This window comes from Canis aureus, chromosome 14 (assembly GCF_053574225.1).
Source record: "Canis aureus isolate CA01 chromosome 14, VMU_Caureus_v.1.0, whole genome shotgun sequence".
NCBI lineage: Eukaryota > Metazoa > Chordata > Mammalia > Carnivora > Canidae > Canis > Canis aureus.
In genome coordinates, this window is record NC_135624.1 from 6,391,046 (window position 1) to 6,410,204 (window position 19,159).

Below are 19,159 nucleotides of genomic sequence, written 5' to 3' on the forward strand. Positions count from 1 at the left end.
TGCTTTCGGACAGGGCTTTGGGCTCAGCACTTCCCACATTCCTCCCTCACGAACCCTCGTTCCTGTGCTTCTAGGGCAGAAGCCACGCCTGGAGGGGGTGCAGTATCAGCACCTGGACCCTCACTTGGTCAGCAGTTGAGGCATCAAACCCTCCTGTCCCAGACAATCACATGAGACAACATGCTTGAATGCCAAGCTCAGGCAACATGAGGTCATGGTTCAGGGGCCACTCCATATGATAGGACCTATACGTATACTCACTTGATCCTTGAACAACAGGAGTTTGAACTACATGGGTCCACTTACATGTAGATTTTTTTTCAATAAATACAGGATAGTACTATATCTGTAGTTTCTCTTCCTTGTGACTTTCTTAATAACTTCCTTGTACCTAGCTTACTTCATTGTAAGAATACAGTGTATAATACATATAACATACAAAATAGGCATTAATTGACTGCTTATGTTACAGGTAAGGCTTCTGGTCAATAGTGGGTGATGAGTAGTTAAATTCCAAGGAGTCAAAAGTTATATGTGGATTTTTGACTGCACAGGGGAGGGGGCCTGTATCCCAAATCCTCTCATCGTTCAAGGCTCAACTGTATATTATTAAATCCATTTGTGGAAAGGGTCCCCTGGGACATACAGGAAGGATGGAGCAGCACCCTCAGCTCCCCTGCCCCACCCTAAGCAAGTATGAACAGTCGGCCACTGTGTATTGTCCTTCAAGTCATAAGCCACTTTATTCCAGTCCCTTGAACATCCCAGACTGGCTTGATTTCAGACAGAACAGACTCCATTTCCAGAGGTCCCACACCACAGCCATGACAATGAACAGCCCAGCAAAGGAGTGACATAAACCTTTAGTCATCCAGCCTTCTGGGTGCTGCAGAGTCCGCTGGCTGACTTTAAGTGCATTGGACTAGACATACAAAGCCCTTCCTGGGAAGGAGTAGAAGGAGAAAAACAACCATCAAGAAAATACAGACAGGGTCAATGGCAGGCCAGGACAGGGCTATTTGCGTACATCCCAGGCATGTCAGCATTCATTAGCCACACGTCTGGCTCTGTTTTCTCTCCTAAACAGCTGGAGCCCCTCTTGCTCCTCACTCCAGCTCTCAGTTGGAGGGAACTGGTTGAGTCTGGCTCAACAAAATGTCCTGACTGAGGGTAGAGTCTAGGGGGCCCTGCCCAAGCAGTAACTGACTCCCCTTCTGAAGAGAACTGAAAGGGGGAACTAGGTCTTCAGTCCACAGTGGGTTGGGTGGCAGTGGGATGCGCCTCTGCTGGACCTCTCACCCACTCTGCCCTCCACTCTTAGGTTAATTCCCTAGTTTTCAAACCTAGATCTTACCACTTGCCTTATGGAAGAATTTGGCAAGTCTCAGGATAGACCCACTGTGAGGAACTGACACTCAGATGAAGATTATTTTACCATGTCTCCAAATTTCATCCTGCAAAGTTGATGCATTTTGGACAACCATACAAATTCAGATTTTTGCTACCAGTTAAAAGGGACTCAAGTAATACAGAAGAACATGGAGTTAGAATGGGCTCAGCATCATCTTCCTCATAGTTACATTTGTCTTTCTGTGGGTCATGATCTATAGAAAGTAGCTTGGCCACAGGTAAACCCACTAGGGACCTCTCTGCCTCCTCCTGGGGCAAGTTCTCCTCATCTATATCCTTGAGTGTTTGGACTTCCCCAGGCCTACCCTTGTGAAGATATGACTTACTTGTGATCAGCAATTTTTATTCTTAACTTTCAATTCCAGTTAGTGTATGTGAGGTCACCAGACCAAATGGTGACTCAAATTTGCACTGTCACTTCTGAAAATTGAAATCTGCATTCAAAGAGCGTGGTGGTGGAAAATACTTTTGGATTCCCCATAGTGGGCCCTGGAAATCACAGATGCACTGGCCCTTGCCTTGCCCAACCTCTGACTCTTTGAAGGGGCCCTGGGGGCATGAAAAGATCAACATTGTAGATACAGCTCCCTAACCATAATATGGATTAAATCATTGGGAAGTTCCAAGAATTTGTCTCGTTTTGTGAGTTTTGTTTTTGTTGTTGTTTCCAGGTCAACAGAATATTGATCTACTCAGAAAAGCACCATCCCTTCAATCTAATACAATTGAGCTGCTGGGCTGAGTGACCTAACCATTGCCTCACGTCTCTCATCAATATTAGCCTTCTGGTGTTCCAATTGACATGGCCAGTTAAACCTGCCCTACTTCTATTCTGCAGATACCACCACTCTGGAAATGCATTCAAAATTAAGGTTGGGCCCTAGTCATGGTGACTTTGTACTTCTCTGGAATATATAAAATATACCTGTTGATTGGTGCATTTGTGCAAAGACAGATATGACTTTAAAACAAGACATAGACATTCATTATAGTTGGCTTACTTCACATTAAGCTACTAAAAACAGTCTTCTGTAATAAGATTGTATTAGTGCTCACTAAACATGCATTCATTTAAACAAGGCAAAACACTTAATTTGGTCTGCAATACCCAATATTTTATATACAGCAGTCTTTTTTTTTTTTTTTTTAATCAAATAGGCAACAAGATGGGTCTGGTTTTGTTTTATAAGTTACCATTTGTGTTTAATTTCCAAAGAAACTCAGCTCAACTAGTGTAAACGTGTGACGAAATAGCTGAGCCACCTTTTTCCTCTTCTCTATGAATTTACCTTGAAATGTTCACAGCTTAGACACTACAGCCTGCTGGGGGAGAGGGGGTGGAGTGGAGGCCTCCATGCCCCTTTCATAGCCTGGCCCCAGAGGGTCCCTTGTCCTTGGGGAGCCGGCACCTGGTGCCATCACCCCGAGGGCATGTGACTCCAGACTCAGGTGGGGAGTTTTGTTTTTCAAACAAGCCCCTGGAAGCTTGCCACAGAATCACTGGACTGGATGGTTTTCCCTTCTCTTGCCTCCCCGAGTCTTCAGTTTTAGAACAGAGACATTGGAATCAGAAGAAAAATAACAATAATAACAATGAAAAATCATAGGACAATGAACACCACAGTCCGTGCACTGCAGCACTGTCCATGCTCTCCACGGGGGCTCTGGGCGTTCCCACGACGAAGGAAGCTGACGGCGACACGGAGGAAGGTGCCTCTGACCGCACGGGGGACGGCATCACCATCAATATTGTTTGGCAAAAAAAAAATAATAATAATAATTGTTAAAAAGAAAGGTCGAAGGGGAACACAAGCAGCTCTATCATCTGCGGGGTGCGGGGCTCAGAACTGGCCGGCACTGCTGGGGTCACACTGCAGGAGGCGCACTATGGACGGGTCGCTCTTGGCTCCTCGGATGAACTCCTCCAGGGACAGTTTTCCTAGGAAGCAAGAGGACAGGTGAGCGGAGGCGAGGCGGGGGCGTCCCTCGGCGCCTGGGGCAGGAGCGTCCACCTTGGCCCGCCCGCTCGGCCGCTCCGGTGGGACCCCCGGGGGGCCGCGGCTCGGCTCCTGGGAGCCCACCCACGGCGGTCGGGTCGGGTCGGGTCGGGTCGGGTCGGCCGCTGGCCCCGCACCAGGCCTGCCTGCGCTGTGGCTCCCGGGCAGGAGGCTCCGCATCCGCCGCACAGCTGTGGCCTTTGCATTTTTAAGCGAGCAGGCTGCACTGGAGCACTGAGCACCGAGCACCGAGCACCGAGGCCATGGCGGGGTTCCCGGGCTTCCCCGAGCCTTCCGGGCTCCCTGAGGGATGCTTGGCTTTGCTGTAATTCCTCTCCCTACACGGGAGCTGAGGGATCTGGTGGGGAGAGGGCCCCTTCTTTTGGACAACATGTGAGGAGGCTGCCCCCCATCCAGAGTGAGGAGAATGAAGAGGTGTGGTCCCTTGGGCTGGAGGAGGGACACTTGGCCCCCCTAGGACCCACTTCTGTGTCCCCTTCCTTCCTAAGTAAGCAGGGATATGTGTTGATCTCCCTTCTGGAAGCTCCCTCTGTCATACTGTTAGGGAGGGCAAAGCATCCCCCCTCGCTGGCCAGAAGGTGCCCCCTCCTTGGAAGGGGCCGCTGGGCCTGCTCCTCCAGGAGCTCCCAGAGGGCCTGCTCCCTCTGCCCTCCCAGGGCAGCCCAGTGCCCGCCGGGCTCAGCTCGTCTGCGTGCCCTTGGGCCTCACACTAGGTTCCTGCCTCCAACAAACTCTATCCTCCACCTCAGTGACTGCTCCCTCATCTCTCAACTTATTCCACGCCGCAGGAGGGGTGCTCTCCACTGAAGCCCTCACCACCCCCCACTCAGAGACATCAACAAATACGCTTCCCTTAGCCACAAAGCCCTCCCCCAGCACCTGGTTTAACCAGATCTACGTTAGCGGCAAGAAGGAGAAAGGTGGGCTTTTATTTATCTGTTTATTTTTAATATGAGGCCACCTCTAGGCTTTGTGTCCTGGTCGTTTCTTGTGAGCTGAGCCCCTGCTCCAGCAGTGGTGAAAATGGTGATGACTTCCTGGGTCTGAAAGGCTGGCACGAGGGGAGGAGGCTGGAAGTGGCCACTTGCACCCGTCAGGATCTCCCAAAGGTGAGCTCTGGGAACCTCCAGCCTGCAGCAGCGGGCAAGCCCAACTTCCACCTCTGTGTCTGGGTCTCCTGGGTTAGCTCCCCATGTGCTTCTGAGTAGACTCCAGGGCTAACTTGTCTGTGGGTCCAGACTTTTCAAGTCCTCAGCCAGGGGCTAGACGCAAAGAGCTTTCACCAAGAGGAATCTAATGTCAGGAGACTCTAGGTGAGGCCTCTGCTCCAGGTGGGGGCACCAGCCTTGGCCTGGGGGTCCCAAAGCAAAGCATCAGGTCTCCTGGTCAGATGGATTCCTCTGACTCCTCCAGACTTAGAGCCCCTCCTCCTCCCTGGTACAGCTCCCACCCCCTCCCCACTCTTCCCCTGAGGAAAACACAGGGCTTTTAGCAGTGAGAGGTGTTCCAGGAACACTACCCCGCTCAGGGCTCTGTGATCCCCTAACCCCTTGCCTATAACCAGCACACAGTGAGGGTTTTGTCCTGCGGTGTCTACACCTCTGCTCACCTGCTCACCCAAGCAGTGGGGCCCAGAGCAGGACCCAAACCCACCTGTGCTCCCCCGGAGCACCAGCAAACCTTGCAGCTCAAAATCAGCAAGTTCAGAGACTGTTAAACAATCTCATTTGTTTAGTCTTTACAGAACAATCAAGCTATTTGCTATGAATTAAGGGGCATAAGGGGAAATAGGATGTAACTATTTGCTTTGTGCAGGAAGCAAAGCAAGCAGATTGGCCCGCACCCCACAAAACCAGAGTCTCTGGCAGCTAGTGCCCCAGAGGGGCAAGGGGGTAGAAAGAGAGGCCCCTGTGCCACAAAGCCTCCCGTCGTTCTGTCCACCAGTGCCATATGGTTATACAAAGTGTTCACACATCGCTGACAAGATTTGCTGGGGGCACCCAGCGGAAAGGGAGCTGGTAATAACTGCAAGGGCCACGGGTGATTCTGGGTTTCTTACGCACCAGGCTCAGTGCTCAGTACTTTACATTCATGTGTCGCTCTGCCTGCCGTTCTGCCTACTTGTGCTCTCCCTCTCTCTCTCTCTTTCTCTCAAAAAAATTTTAAAAATTAAAAAAAATATTAAATTTGGGTGTCACATCTGAATAGGGCTGCCAAATTTGGCACATAAAATATAGGATGCCTGGATTAACATTAAATTTCAAAAAAAAAAACAATAATTTTTTTCATAGAGGTGTGTCTCAAATATCACATAGGGCATACTTCTATAAAGAACATCATTTGTTATTTATCCAAAATTCAAAGTTGATTGGGCCTCTTCTATTCCATCTGGCAACCCAACATCTAAAATCCACTATTCTTGAGTTGGAAATCCAATCTTCCTTTTCACTTTGGATTTGTTTTGAATCATCTTGTTGGGTTTGAATTGTGGGTGGCACCCTCAGGGTGGGAACTGCTGGCCAGCTCACTCTCCTTCTCCCCTTGTCCACAAGGCTGGGGAAGACCACTTGGCTACAGGAAACCCAACACCTTAGGGCATGCACGGAAGAGCCCAGCTGCACCCCCTGGGCAGGCTGGGGTGAAAGCCACCAGGGTTTGGGTGGAATGATGCCAAGTCTTTCTCTGCTTTCTGATTAGCTGAGCTGCAGGGATCCAGCCTGTTGGGGCCGAAGACTACTTTGGTCCTCTGGTCTGGCTGCTGGGGAGCTTGTGGGATAAGCCACTTTCACAAAGAGCCGTGAGCCAGGTCCTTGTGGCCCATATATTGTCCCTGAGTGGCGTTTGCCTGCCTTGCTGGCCCCTGCCCCTCCAGCAGTCCCCACTGAGCAAAGCAAAGCAGACATGGCCTCCTACCATCTCTGTTGGTGTCCATCTGGCGGAAGATCTTTTCTGTCCTTTTCTCTGGGGTTGACTCATCTTCAGGCATTTTCATTACGGAGGAAACCATCTTATAGATTGCCTGGGGACAGAAACAAAGTGATCGTAAGAAACCCAATAGTCTTATCATTAAACCTCCCAGATATAAGGGTGAAGGGATGTCTCCCATCAGCACAGGGAGCTAGTCCTGTTCCTGTTGTAGAAAACCGGTGTGTAGTGACTAGTGAGAGAAGCCCCGAGGGCAGAGCTTGCTCCAGCAGTGAGAACCCTGAGTCTCAGACTTTCCTGTGCATGTGAATCCCCTGGGGATCTTGTTTTCTGCTGGAGAGGGTGGGGTGGGGGTTATGGAGGCCTGGGATTCTGCATTTCTAACAAGCTCCTGTGTAGTGCTGCTATGGCTGTCCTGAGAACCCCTTGTAGATGAAAGGGCAGCAGTCGGATCGCGCTATGCATTGAACCCTGGCCATTCCTAACGCAGGGTCTTCCACAGACTTGGAATCCCTAAGTTTGGAGGATTCATTCAAGAATATCTGGACCCCTCCAACTCCCATCACCTCCTCTCAGGCTCTTCCTCCTCTCTCAGCTTTCTTCTGTTCCGCTTCTGTTCTCCTTTATCCATTGTTAGTTGTCTTAGCTTCCCCATGTCTTTTCTTTTCCTCCTCCCTTTCTTCATATAATTAAACATATTTATGTGAAGCCTCTTAAAGATTCTGTTGGAGAGGATGAGTTTCCTCTGCTCTTCAAAACCCTTCTAAATGGACATGAGACAGACTAACAGGAGAAAATCAAACTTAATTGAGTACCTACAGGGAATCCGCACAGACATCAAAGATTCCAAAGACAGGCAAAATGAAGCATATATGTCTTCTTGACTTAAGGAGAAGGAGTAGGGATCTGGGACTTCAAAGGGAAAGAGTGTAATTCAGAGGAAGATGAAAAAGAGCAAATATTTGGTAAGCAAATGTGTGCTGGGCCACTCGGAAACACTGGGACATGGAGGACTTTGATCCAATGCCCCCAGCCATGCCAGGTCCCTCCCCGTCTATCATACCTAGTTCATATGATGTAGTTCCCTGTGGTGACGGCTCTCTACCTGGAGCAGGGCCTCTCCCTAAATTCTTTTTAGGCAGTCATGGGAGAGGTGAAGAGCTGTTCCTGAATCTGCTGGGTTTCAACTGCTTTTTAACTCAAAATAATCTTCATGCCAAAGTGCCCATCATGGGGCAGCCTGCCCTTGGCCTCCACAATTCTTCAGTTTGTCAAGAGTTATGTGCTCTTTCCTTAGAAACCAGACAAATGTGCTTGTAGATCTGCACTCACTGTTTCAGACAGCTTCAGGGGCTCGTGGATTCAGGGGCACATCCACATACCCCAGGTAAAGAAAATCCGTCATCTCAGTTAACCCCCTCCCCATTTCTCAAGCCTTCATCCCTTCACTCAGCCATCCCCTAACTATTTATCCATCAGCTATGATGTGCCAGGCCTAGCTGCCCCATCCTTGCCCTCATGGGCCTATTGTCCAATGAGGCAAATATAATAGGGGAGCCTTCCTTGCTAGGAGGATTAGGCAGGCTTTCCCAAGGAGTGAAGGCAGCAAAGAGGTGCGCAAAGTGGAGAATTCACAGAGGAAAAGGACAGAGGCAAAAATGTGCCTAGACACTTGGGTAGGAGGAATGGCAAGAAGGCTGAGAAAGTGAGTGCAGGGGGGCCTGTTATAAGATGTGGCTCTGAAGCAGATCAGGACAGACCACGGGGGCCTCAAAGAGCATGTGAAGGTATCTGTATTTCTCCAACAAGCAGCAAAAAAAAGATAGAAGTGATATTAAATTTGATTTTTCCTATTTTCACCTACTTTCCAAGTCCACCTCTACTCCCTTACTTACAGGCAATGGTGTTCAGAGAATTAAAAAATTATCATTCACTGGGACACCTGGGTGGCTCAGCAGTTGAGCATCTGCCTTCGACTCAGGGCGTGATCCCAGGGTCCGGGACCGAGTCCCACATTGGGCTCCTTGCGAGGAGCCTGCTTCTTCCTCTGCCTCTCTCTCTCTGTCTTTCATGAGTAAATAAATAAATTTTTTTTAAGAAAGATAAATTATCATTCATAAGTTACTCATCAGTTATTTATTGAATACTATGTGCTAGGTAGTGGAGAGTCAATGGTCAAAATGACCAATATGGTCTTTCTTATTGTATAGCTTACCAATCCTCTGGCAAAGGGCTTAGGAGATGCTGTATTGGTGACCAGAAGCACCCTATTTTATATAAGCACCATTTAGATGGGTAGAGTGATTCCAGTGATGTCTTAGTAACTGTTACGGAAGTCTTCACCAAGACTACCTCTGGATCCCATAATGATGGGTAAACTCCCTGGTCTGGAGCATTCCTTAAAACTCTCAGTCTTTAAGATTTGGTGTTCATGAAATTTTCCTTCTTAGAATTCTGATGGGAAGTCAACAGTGTAATAACCCAAAGATTATTTCCTTGGTTGAACAAATGAATGAAAGACCAAGCAAATGGATGAATTTGTGTTAGAAAATAAGTCTTTAAAAAAAAAAGAGAGATTTTACTTATTTGTTTGAGAGAGAGAGAGCACAAGTGAGGCAGAGAGAGGCAAAGGGAGAGGAAGGGAGAAGCAGACTCCCCACTGAGCAGGGAGCCAGATGTGGGACTCGATCCCAGTACCCTGGGATCATGACCTGAGCTGAAGACAGATGCTTAGCAGACTGAGCCACCCAGGCACTCCATCAACAGATGGTCTTTAAGAGATTTAGCCTTTAGCTCTTAGGCCAGAGAAGTGGTTTGGGAAACAGAAATAAAGATGAGTTACTGTAAAAATCAAAACCCAAACCAAAACAATGGAGAAAGTCAGGATGCCCTTACATGAGTATATTTGCAAATGGGACTTCTGGAATGGGGCAAAGGCTCAATGTCTGAGTGTATCGTAGGGTTGAGGAGGAAGTGAGGGCTCACATTCCGGAAAGCTCTTTCATAATCCAAGACAAGATTTTTTTTCTAAGTGTGCATCAACTCATAGATAGGGATTAGTGGATCATTCACAAAACCAGGTCTGCCACATCTAGCAGTTGGCAGAACAGGTCACACAGGCCTATGAAGTGTGTGGCACCAGAGCAGTGAGCAAAGAGCTGAGGTGACAAGTCCTAGTGGTTCCAAGATGAGTAAGTAGATGGCATCCTGGCAAAACCACATTTGGGAAATTGTTCCTTTGTCCCCTTCTCACGGCATCAACTACGTAGAGCCAATTGCACTAGAACTTCAGAATCGAGGGCTCCACAGCACAGGCAGAGAAAAGACGCAATGCCAGACAGCAATCTGAAACAAATCATGTCTTTTATTAGCTCCAGTTCCACCCCCCTTCCCCAAATTTAATGGGATTAAACCATGAAGAGGCCAGGCTACTTCCCTACTTATTTTTAGCAATGTCAATGAGAGGCCCAACAGGGACATCCTGTTTTTAATTAAACTTGGAGAGCCTTGGGGGTGCCTGGGTGGCTCAGCAGTTGAGCGCCTGCCTTTGGCCCAGGGCATGATGCTGGAATCCAGAGATCGAGTCCCACATCGGGCTTCCTGCATGGAGCCTGCTTCTCCCTCTGCCTGTGTCTCTGCCTTTCTCTCTCTCTCTCTCTCTGTGTCTCTCATGAATAAATAAATAAAATCTTAAAAAAACCCACAAAAAACAAAACAAAACAAAAAAACTTGAAGAGCCTTATTCTTGAATCTGGGTAAACACAGAGCTCTATAGGATACCCAAGAGCCCAGTTCTGGCTCTGCCCCTACATAGGCTTGGGACAATGCCTTCCCTGTGGCCAGGTCTCTCACCAGCTTTGTGAATAGCCTATATTTTTCTTTCATTTTCCCTCTGAGTGAACCACCTCTTGGGATGCTGGAAAAGGAGTCCTGTCTGCACTGATAAAAGTTGCAGAATTAATGGAGGGCAGGCACAGTTCCAGAGGTTAAAGCTCAACCTTCTCTCTGAAGGAAACCAGACTGCCTTTTCTCACCAGAAGATGGAGGTCTTCTAACAGCCAGGGCCGCATGACAACTGACCAAAAGCAAAAGAAGTTAAGCAGTTAAGCAGGGTTGCTTTTAGATTCTAGATAAAAACCAGCACCCCGCTTAGAAGGATATTGCATATCAGGAAACGAGGGTGGGGAGAAGCCATGAGGATCTTTCTTGGAAACACTTTTGAAATAGGATCAATGTCTATGTATCTGGAATGGTGTAAGTAGTTTCTTGTTTAGAACTAGGAGAAGACAGTAAGCCAGGAACTTTCCTAATGTTCTACCCAGGTGCTGTAGGTACTTTCATGGGAGGGGAGAGGATGACAAGAGAAGGCCCTGTCCCTTTTCAATGAAAGCAGCTACATTCTTATATTAGGTTTCATGTAAGATTTCACCTGAAGAAAGCAAACTCAACATTGACCTCCCAAAACGTGTGTGTGTGTGTGTGTGTGTGTGTGTGTGTGTGTGTGTGTGATTACCCTACCATCCATCCTGTTGTCAAGTCAAGTCAAAGACATCTTTGGCACCTCTCTGTCATCTATCTCCACATCTAGCAGTTGGCAGACCCATTAAATCTGCCTCCTTAATATTTTCTTAAATCTATCATTCCTCCTGCCACTGTCTTCTTTTAAGTCCATGGTGGTACTTACCTTTTTAGATACAGACAATATTTTTTTTCAATTTTACATAAAGTGCAGTGCAAAAGCAGCTTCAAACAGCCCCGTCCAAAGAGCCCTTTCATTGTCCTAAACAAACATTCTAAAGCTGATGTATATTATAGGCCTTCACCCGGGGACGTGGGGGTAGTGATGAGCTTGATTCTGGAATGCTGACATTGAACTACCAGTGCAACAGCTCAGTGGAGATGTCCACTAAGAGAAGGACATAACAGGGGTGCCTGGCTGGCCGGGTCAGTATGTGAAGCGTGCAGCCTTGACCTCCGGTTTGTGAGTTTCAGTCCCCTGTTGGGCATACAGATTACTTAAAAATAAAAATCTTAAAAAAAAAAAAAAAAAGTTGGACATAACAGAGGTGGAGATGTGGAAGTAATGAGTTGTTTCCTCCATAAGGTGGGGCTGATCAGGTTGTCGTGAGGATTCAAAGAGATGATGCACGTGCCCCGGATGGAACAGTATCTAGCAAAACTTCATGTCCACCTAGAACTTGGTGAGGTGACCTTATTTGGAAATAGGATCTTTGTAGGTGTAACCAGGTTAAAATAAGATCAGACTGGATTAGGACAGGCTTTAACCAATCCAGTGACTGGAATTCCTATAAGAAGAAGGCATTTGGGGGCACCTGGGTGGCTCAGTGGTTGAGCGTCTGTCTTTGGCTCAGGTCATGATCCCTGGGTCCTGGGATTGAGTCCCAACATCAGGCTCCCCTCAAGAAGCCTGCTTCTCCCTCTGCTTATGTCTCTGCCTCTCTCTGTGTATCTCTCATGAATAAATAAATAAAATATTTTTTAAAAAAAGAAGGCATTTGAACACAGACACACAGTGATGTTGGAGCCAAGGCCAGAGTGACGCAGCTGTGAGCCAGGAAGCCCTGAGGGTGGCCAGTCACCACCGAAGCTAGGAGCAGACTACCATCCCTCACCCCAGGAGTCTCTAGAAGGAACCAACCTTGTCCATGCCTTGATTTTGGACTTCTGGCCTCCAGAGCCATGGCAAGAATACATTTCTGCTATTCTAAGCTTCCCCGTCTATGATAATTTGTTACGGCCACCCTGGGAAACGGAGTGTGGCGAGCACTCAGCACAATGCTTGGCCCATCACAAGCACTGAGGCCAGGAGATTTCTCGAGAGAATGAACGGAAACACGGGCTGTAGCTGGGACTCTGCTTGGGAGTATCCATGTTCCGGGAGCAGAAGAAGAGTCTGTGAAGGCCACAGGGAGGGAAGAGCCAGGGAGGGGCGCCTCACTCGTGCTGCCAGATGGCATACTCAATGCTAAGAGTTAAACTTTTGCAATAACATTAATCCCATAATAAGAAAGGGATAAACCAAGTATAACTGATAAGCACGAAGATTTGTTCTTAGAGAAAGTCACTAGCGCAAGCAATTGCTTTAGAGCTTCCTCCAGGAAAGAAATCTAAGTTGCGTTCCAGGGTCACATCTGTGGTCCACATTCAAAACTGAGAATTAGGCAAGGGTGTGGAGCTAAATTCCCAGGGATCATATATAAAAATGGATCAGAAGCTCTTGTCCCATCCCCCACTTTTTTTTTTTTTTCTGGAATCCAAAGAGCAGTGTCAAGTCTCCAAGGAACATATTAAAATTGACATAGTGTCTATGACATCAATTTAGAAAGATGATTGGGAGAAAAAATGGAAGTGCCACTCAGGAAGTGGCTCTAAAAGAATGTAAAGAAGTGTTCTGGTCCTCATTTTGGGCCTCGGTGGCACAAACACAAGTTGGTTGTCTGAAAGGTCACAGTTGGTGATTTTGCAACCAATTGGGATGAATCTGTGCATTTGTTTGGTGTTCCTGGAGGTCAAATGTTTGCCTGGTCCCCACTATCACCCCCCTCCCTCCTCATCCAGCGGCTGTACAGGTATGCACGCCTGTCACCACACGGGGCAATTAGAAAAAAGAAATATCCAATACTGCGAAGAGAACAAAACCGAAATCTTCTGTGAAGAGCTGCCAGTATACTACCGATCTCGGGCCCTTGGGTTTCATTCATTTGAAGGCATGAAAAGGCAGATAAGGGTGTCCTGAAGTTCCCCCTGCCTTCATTAACAATGCCAATTAATCCCGAGTCACAATGAGGAGGGAGAGTCTGATTCCAAAACAATAATTATTTGAACACCAATATTTTTGAAGCGATCACTAACATCCAAGTAACAAATAGGCTAATTAGAAAATTTCCAAGCCAGTTTTCAAAGTGAATTTCCTGAGGACTGTTCTGGGTAACATTATGTCAGCCTGTGTATATCCTCTCGGAAAATCTCTAACTTGAGCTTGAGAACAAATCTAGCCACATCCTCCCCAAAGAGTCCCAACGCATGAAGTTTGCCTGTGGGCTCAGGTCAATCAACAGTTCGGGTTTGGGGGGTTCCTGGTGTGAACCACATTCTCTCCTGGAAAGCTGATCATTCTTTTATCTGAGTCCTGCAAGCATCCAGAGTAGCCCAGAAGTTTTAGTTATTCCCAGGTGGGCTGGGGTTTGATGGAAAAGATAGCAGGTGAAGAAGTTCAGGAACTCCTAAAGTCATCTGTACCAGAATATCTCTTCTGTGAGTTCCACCAATGAGGGTTTCATTGGGTTAGCTCCCTCTTCTTTGTGAACATACATTTTATGACTAGGTAAATTTAGCTTAGAACTTAATAGAAGATTCTATTACCTTGTCCTTTAGGAAACTTCCCTTTATTTGACAGGAAAACATCCTGTCCTAGTTCTGGAAACTGTGATAGGATAATGGTAGCCAACATTTATTGAGTGATACCCCATAACACTGACACGTGCTCTATTTGTCACACCATTGGACCTTAGCAACTGCCCATGATGAGTTCCAGTTCACAAAGCACGACAACAGTGCACGGAAAGATTGGGTAAACTTGCCCAAGGAAGAAAAGGAAAAGAGATTGATCAAGGAGAGAGGCAAAGTGATATTGATCTGCTTGTCCAAGATACCCATTCTCACATGCCAATTCTTCCCTTGGTTCCGCTTCATTTTTGTTTTGGATATGGGTGACCAATTTTTGTCTCAGTCTGTGATTTTCATGCAGTTATAAATGTAACTCAGGGGCACCTGATGGCACAGTCAAACCAAGAGTCAACTCTTGGTTTCAGCTCAGGTCATGAACTCAGAGTGGTGAGACTGAGCCCCACATAGGGCTCTGCGCTCAGCATGGAGTCTGCTTGAGATTCTCTCTCCCTCTGCCCCATTGCCCTTCCCCCACCAAAATAAATCTTTAGAAAAATGAACCAATATTTAAAAAAAAATAAATGAATGGTAATGCAATGCAGCTTATATTCTAACCAATGATAGTCCTGTAATTAAAAACTGGTTCTTTCACGAGTCCCAGGTACTTCTGAGAACAGAGGGAGACCAATTTAACTCTATCTATGTTTTTTCCTACATTCTCTCCCTTGGAGCTCTGTGGTCCCACTGATGGATCCCAAAGTTCAGCCTTCCCTCACCCCTAACATCCCAGGGAGCATCCAAGCATTCATGGCCAAATCGGCAATGTCACGTTCCCACTTGCTCAGCTCCTTCTGCAGACCCTGTGCTGTCCCCAGTGCAGGCGTGCAGACCTGTCTCCAGCTGGGCTGACAGGAAGCTGCGGAGGGCAGGGAGGCTTCTCCCCTCCTGGAGGAGATCATCTGCTGTACCATGAGGAAAGGTCAGAGCTGTGATCTCTCGGACTTACGACTCCTGAGAGGCAGTGTTGATGCAATAATAAAATACTGGGCCTAAATCATGTCTTAAATGTGTCCCTTAAAAAAAAAAAAAAAAAAAAGCAAACACATGAATGTAAAAACTTTCATTTAAGATTCTAAAAATAAATCTGCATATGGTTTTGTTTGTTCATCCAGATGTTGTATAGCACAAAATTATTTTTTTAATTTTATTTTTTTAAGTTTTTTATTTATTTATTTATTTATTTATTTATTTATTTATTTATTTATTTATTTATTTATTTATTCATGAGAGACACACAGAAAGAGAGGCAGAGACATAGGCAGAGGCAGAGGAGGAAGCAGGCTCCATGCAGGAAGCCCAACATGGGACTCGATCCTGGGTCTCCAGGATCACGCCCTGGGCTGAAGGCAGACGCTTAACCGCTGAGCCACCCAGGCGTCCCAAAATTATTTTTTTTAAAGGGAACATAACTGCATTTTGGCATAGGTAGTAGACTGAATAACAGTTCCCCAAAAGATACAAATGTCATGAGCCCTGGAACCTGTGAATATGTTACCTTACATACTAAAAGGGATTTTGCAGATGTGATTAAGGAGCTTGCGACAGGGGGAGGCTGTGCTAGCTTGTTGGTCCTAAAGTAGTCCCAAGGGTCTTTATGAGTAGAAGGGAAAAGCAAAGTGAGATGCCCAGAGAAATGCTGGTTTGAGAAGGACTCAATCTACTATTGCTGACTCTGTCCGTGGGGGAAGGGGGCCATGAGCCAAGGAATGCTTCCAGAAACCAGGAAAGGCAAGGACACAGATTTTCCCCTAAAGCTGCAGAAGGAATGTAACCCATGGACACCTTGATTTTAGTCCAGTAAAACTGATTTCAGACCTCTGACCTGGCGAACTGCTAAGATAATAACTCTGTGTTGTTTTAAGCAACTAAGTTTATGGTGACCGGCTATAACAGCCAGAGGAAGCTCCCACGGCATATTTCAGTATTATTAGCGTCAACCACAGAGACCAAAGCTTGTCACCATAAACAATATACTGTGGACACCAAAGCTAAACTACAAGAAGCAACACCAGGGAAGAAAAACTAGAAAACTTATGGAATACTACACTCCATTCATCGTTGAGCTTAATTATAAACTTGTTTGGACCCCAGTCTACACCCTAACCAGTTCTAAGTATCCGCAGGTGAACACTATGAGTTTGTACTTTATTAAATTGCTTTAATTTCTGAGTCTTGGAGGAGCAAAAGTTCAGCCAAGAATTTTATATGTTGGCGCTTGCAATCAAGCTGCAGGTTTTACTCATTTTAACAAATAGAAACCTTCATTTGTGAATGATGATGCTGGCTCACAGGCTTGCTCTCATCTCAGCGCTAACATATATTTACCCAAACGCAAAGCAGACATCCAAGGGACGGTGACTCCTCTGAAGTCCATGCACCCCTGCAGAGGTGCTTCCTCTAGGGTGCGGACCAGCTAGAACCACCCCCCGCCACCCCCCCAACACTGCCAAAAAAGAGAATCTGCACACAGGTACACAGCTTCTTGGGACAGGGACAGGGCCTGGAGTGCAGGCTTTCGGAGTGGGGAAGAGAAAAAAGAGAAAAATAATAAAATGGGAAGTCTGGCAACATCCCCGGTCCAGTTCACCGAGAGTCATTGAAAACCGGGAATTAGCATATGAATGAGAGAGAATACGAGAACTATCAGCCTGCAAAGTAGCAGAATGGAGTAACAGAGCCCTTAATAGGAAAATGGTTCTAAATTTAATTTCATCTCATTGGCAATTTGGAAATCGCCTCAGGGTGCCTGCAGTGCTTCCTCCCCACGGTCATGAATATTGATCATCAGGGTGTGGTGCTGTAGAAAACAATTAAGGAAACTCTAGGCTTCCATTTGCTGGCTCCAAAAAACCCCGAGTAGATAAGTAGTTCTTGAGGAACCCCAGGTCCCCCCTGTTCCCGCCTGGAAGCTTCCCGTGGGCCCCGTGAGTGGACGCAGCTCCGTGCAAGTGGCGAGGTCTTGGCAGGCCGAATGCCCCTTTGTTTTTCTGATCCCCTTCTACGTTCCTTGCTGAACCCAACTAAGTGGGCAAGGGCTCAGCGAGTGCTTGCTAGCACCTTCCGCACATCCTCTGCAAAGTCCCCAACCAAATTCCACGGCGCAGGAGGGTGTGTGTTCCTGCCCACACTATTTATCCCCAGTGCCAGCTACTTAGCAGGGCCTTAGTGGTAGGTGTGAAACGAATGTGCGAATAATTTGATTTTCATAAGCCCATGGGGTCTGGAGGGTTCTCCCTGACTGGGGGTCAACCTCTTCATCGACACTGGCCACCAAACCACTGACCAAGAGCAGCCAGAACTGTGAAAAATGTTCAACAGGAGACAGCACCATGGCTAGCAAAAAAATTTTTTTCTTAGATCCCAATCAGGAAGCAATTCTCTTCAAAAGGAGAACGTAGTCACCTGCTTTCTCTGCAGTAAGGCAGAGGACCGAGGGCCGGGCCGGCGTGGTTTGCAGAGCACAGCACTCACCCAGAAAAGGAGACAAAATAAAGCTAATTAAAATGAATCACCCTTGAAATCTGAATTTTTGTTGAATTATGTTAATTTTTGTTGAAGATGAAGAAAAATCAGAAAAGTGCAATGACATGGCACACACTTCATTCACTCGGGAGCACGTTTGGCAAAACAATTTGGCAGAGAGCATCGGGTGCCTCAGAAATCAATGTTCGTTCCCTTTGGCCCAGTAATTGTACTTCTGGGAATCCATTCCAAGGGAATAATCCTAAATATAGAAAAAGTTTCATGCACAAGAATTATGTTATTTTATATTTAAAAGTTACAGTATCATGTATAAATAAAACCTGGAAACAACCTAAATTCCAACAATGGAGGAAGAGTAAGTAAATTATGGTGTCTGACATCTATTAAAATATCATTAAAAGTTTTTATGACATGAGAAATACGTGTATTATGCTGAGTGAAAATGGAAAGATACAAAATTTCATATACGTTATGAAGTCAATTAGATTTTGTTAAAAAGATTTTTATTTATTTTATTTGAGAGGGAGCATGAATGAGGGAAGGAGCAGAGAAAGAGGGAGAAGCAGACTCCCCCCTGAGCAGGGAGCCCGATGTGGGGCTCAATCCCAGGACCCTGGGATCATGGCCTGAACTGAAGGCAGACGCTTAATGCCTGAGCCACCCAGGTGGCCCTAGTTAGATATTTTTAAATGCATGGAAATAAGACCAGAAAATATTATTTTCTCACATTAGAAAATCAATAGCAGTGATACCCTTTGTAGGTGGAGTGGCATTATGGAGAGAATTCTTCTCTTTTGCTTTTATATTTTTCTCTACTGCCCATATTTCTACAGTTGACATTATTCATACATTTATCCTTGGGGGAGAGGAGAAATCCTCTATTCTTATTTAAGATCCTGTCTCTGAGGGGAGGATGCCTGGGTGGCTCAGTGGTTGAGCATCTGCCTTCAGCCCAGGGCTGATCCTGGGGTCCTGTGTCTCATGAATAAATAAATAAAATCTTAAAAAAAAAAAGCTCCTGTCTCTGAGGGATTACCTTGAGACTCCATGGTTGGGTGGTCGCAGCTCTGGGTCAAGTGCTGCAGTGAGCACCAGCTGGCAGATGTGGGGACTTTGCTAGTCTGGGGGTCGGTTGCGCTCCTGCTCAGCCCCCAGCCCCAGGTGCACCTGTCCCTCTCACTGCCCCTGGGGCTCAGACCCCCTGGCCCAGGAGCCGCCCGGGCCTCAGCTACAAGGGTCCCATAACCAGTCAGTCGCGTGGGGCTCTTGTGAATCTGACCTTAGCTTCTGTAACCAGGTCTCCTTGGTTCCTTGAAAGCGAATGCCCTGCCCCCCCACCCCAGCTCACCAGCAGTGCGGTGATTTCTGTCGCCTGTGGTACAGCCCCTCCTTCCTGTCCAGCACCCACCCACCCCCATCCTGTTCTCCCAGGGCCTGCAGATCTCCCTCCGAGCCTGGGTGCTGGCTTCTGAGATGAGCCCTCCAGGAAGCCAAGTGCCCACTCTCTTGGACTGCTGTCTGCTTCCAGATGCTTCCCTCTTGTGCCCATTTGCCTGCCAAGATGATGAGTGACGGCCAGCCCGCCCTGGTGCTGCCACCCACCTAGTCCTGTTTATTGCCTGCAGCTGAAGCTGTCCTGATCCTCCGAGCTGAGCCTCAGTCCCCTGACGTTCTGCCCTGGGTCCCGCTCCCTGCCCATCGAGCTGTTAAAGCCATGACCGTAGCTCCTTATGCCCCTTCCCCACCTTCCCCTGGGGTCTGACGAGGAAAATGTGGCCAACACCAGGGCCCCTCTCCTGTTCTGTTCAGGATATTTACTCTAGGTGAGTGATCTGGGGAAACAGAATGGAGTGCTT

At 47.1% G+C, this 19,159-nt stretch overlaps 1 protein-coding gene across 8 annotated transcripts in view; it reads right to left on the reverse strand.

Annotated features, from left to right (window-relative positions):
• Window positions 1–716: 716 nt before the first annotated feature.
• Window positions 717–19,159, reverse strand: part of NCALD (neurocalcin delta) — a 369,475-nt gene continuing 351,032 nt past the window's right edge. For 7 of the 8 annotated variants that reach the window (XM_077846817.1, XM_077846816.1, XM_077846820.1 and 4 more), the window contains 2 exons: window positions 6,342–6,447; window positions 717–3,349 (listed from right to left, as the gene is read on the reverse strand). In XM_077846817.1, coding sequence (XP_077702943.1) covers window positions 3,252–3,349; window positions 6,342–6,447 — 204 coding nt within the window. In that variant the 3' untranslated portion in view covers window positions 717–3,251. Of the gene's footprint in view, window positions 3,350–4,351; window positions 4,780–6,341; window positions 6,448–19,159 lie in introns of those variants that run through there. The other variant, XM_077846823.1, reaches the window with a different exon arrangement.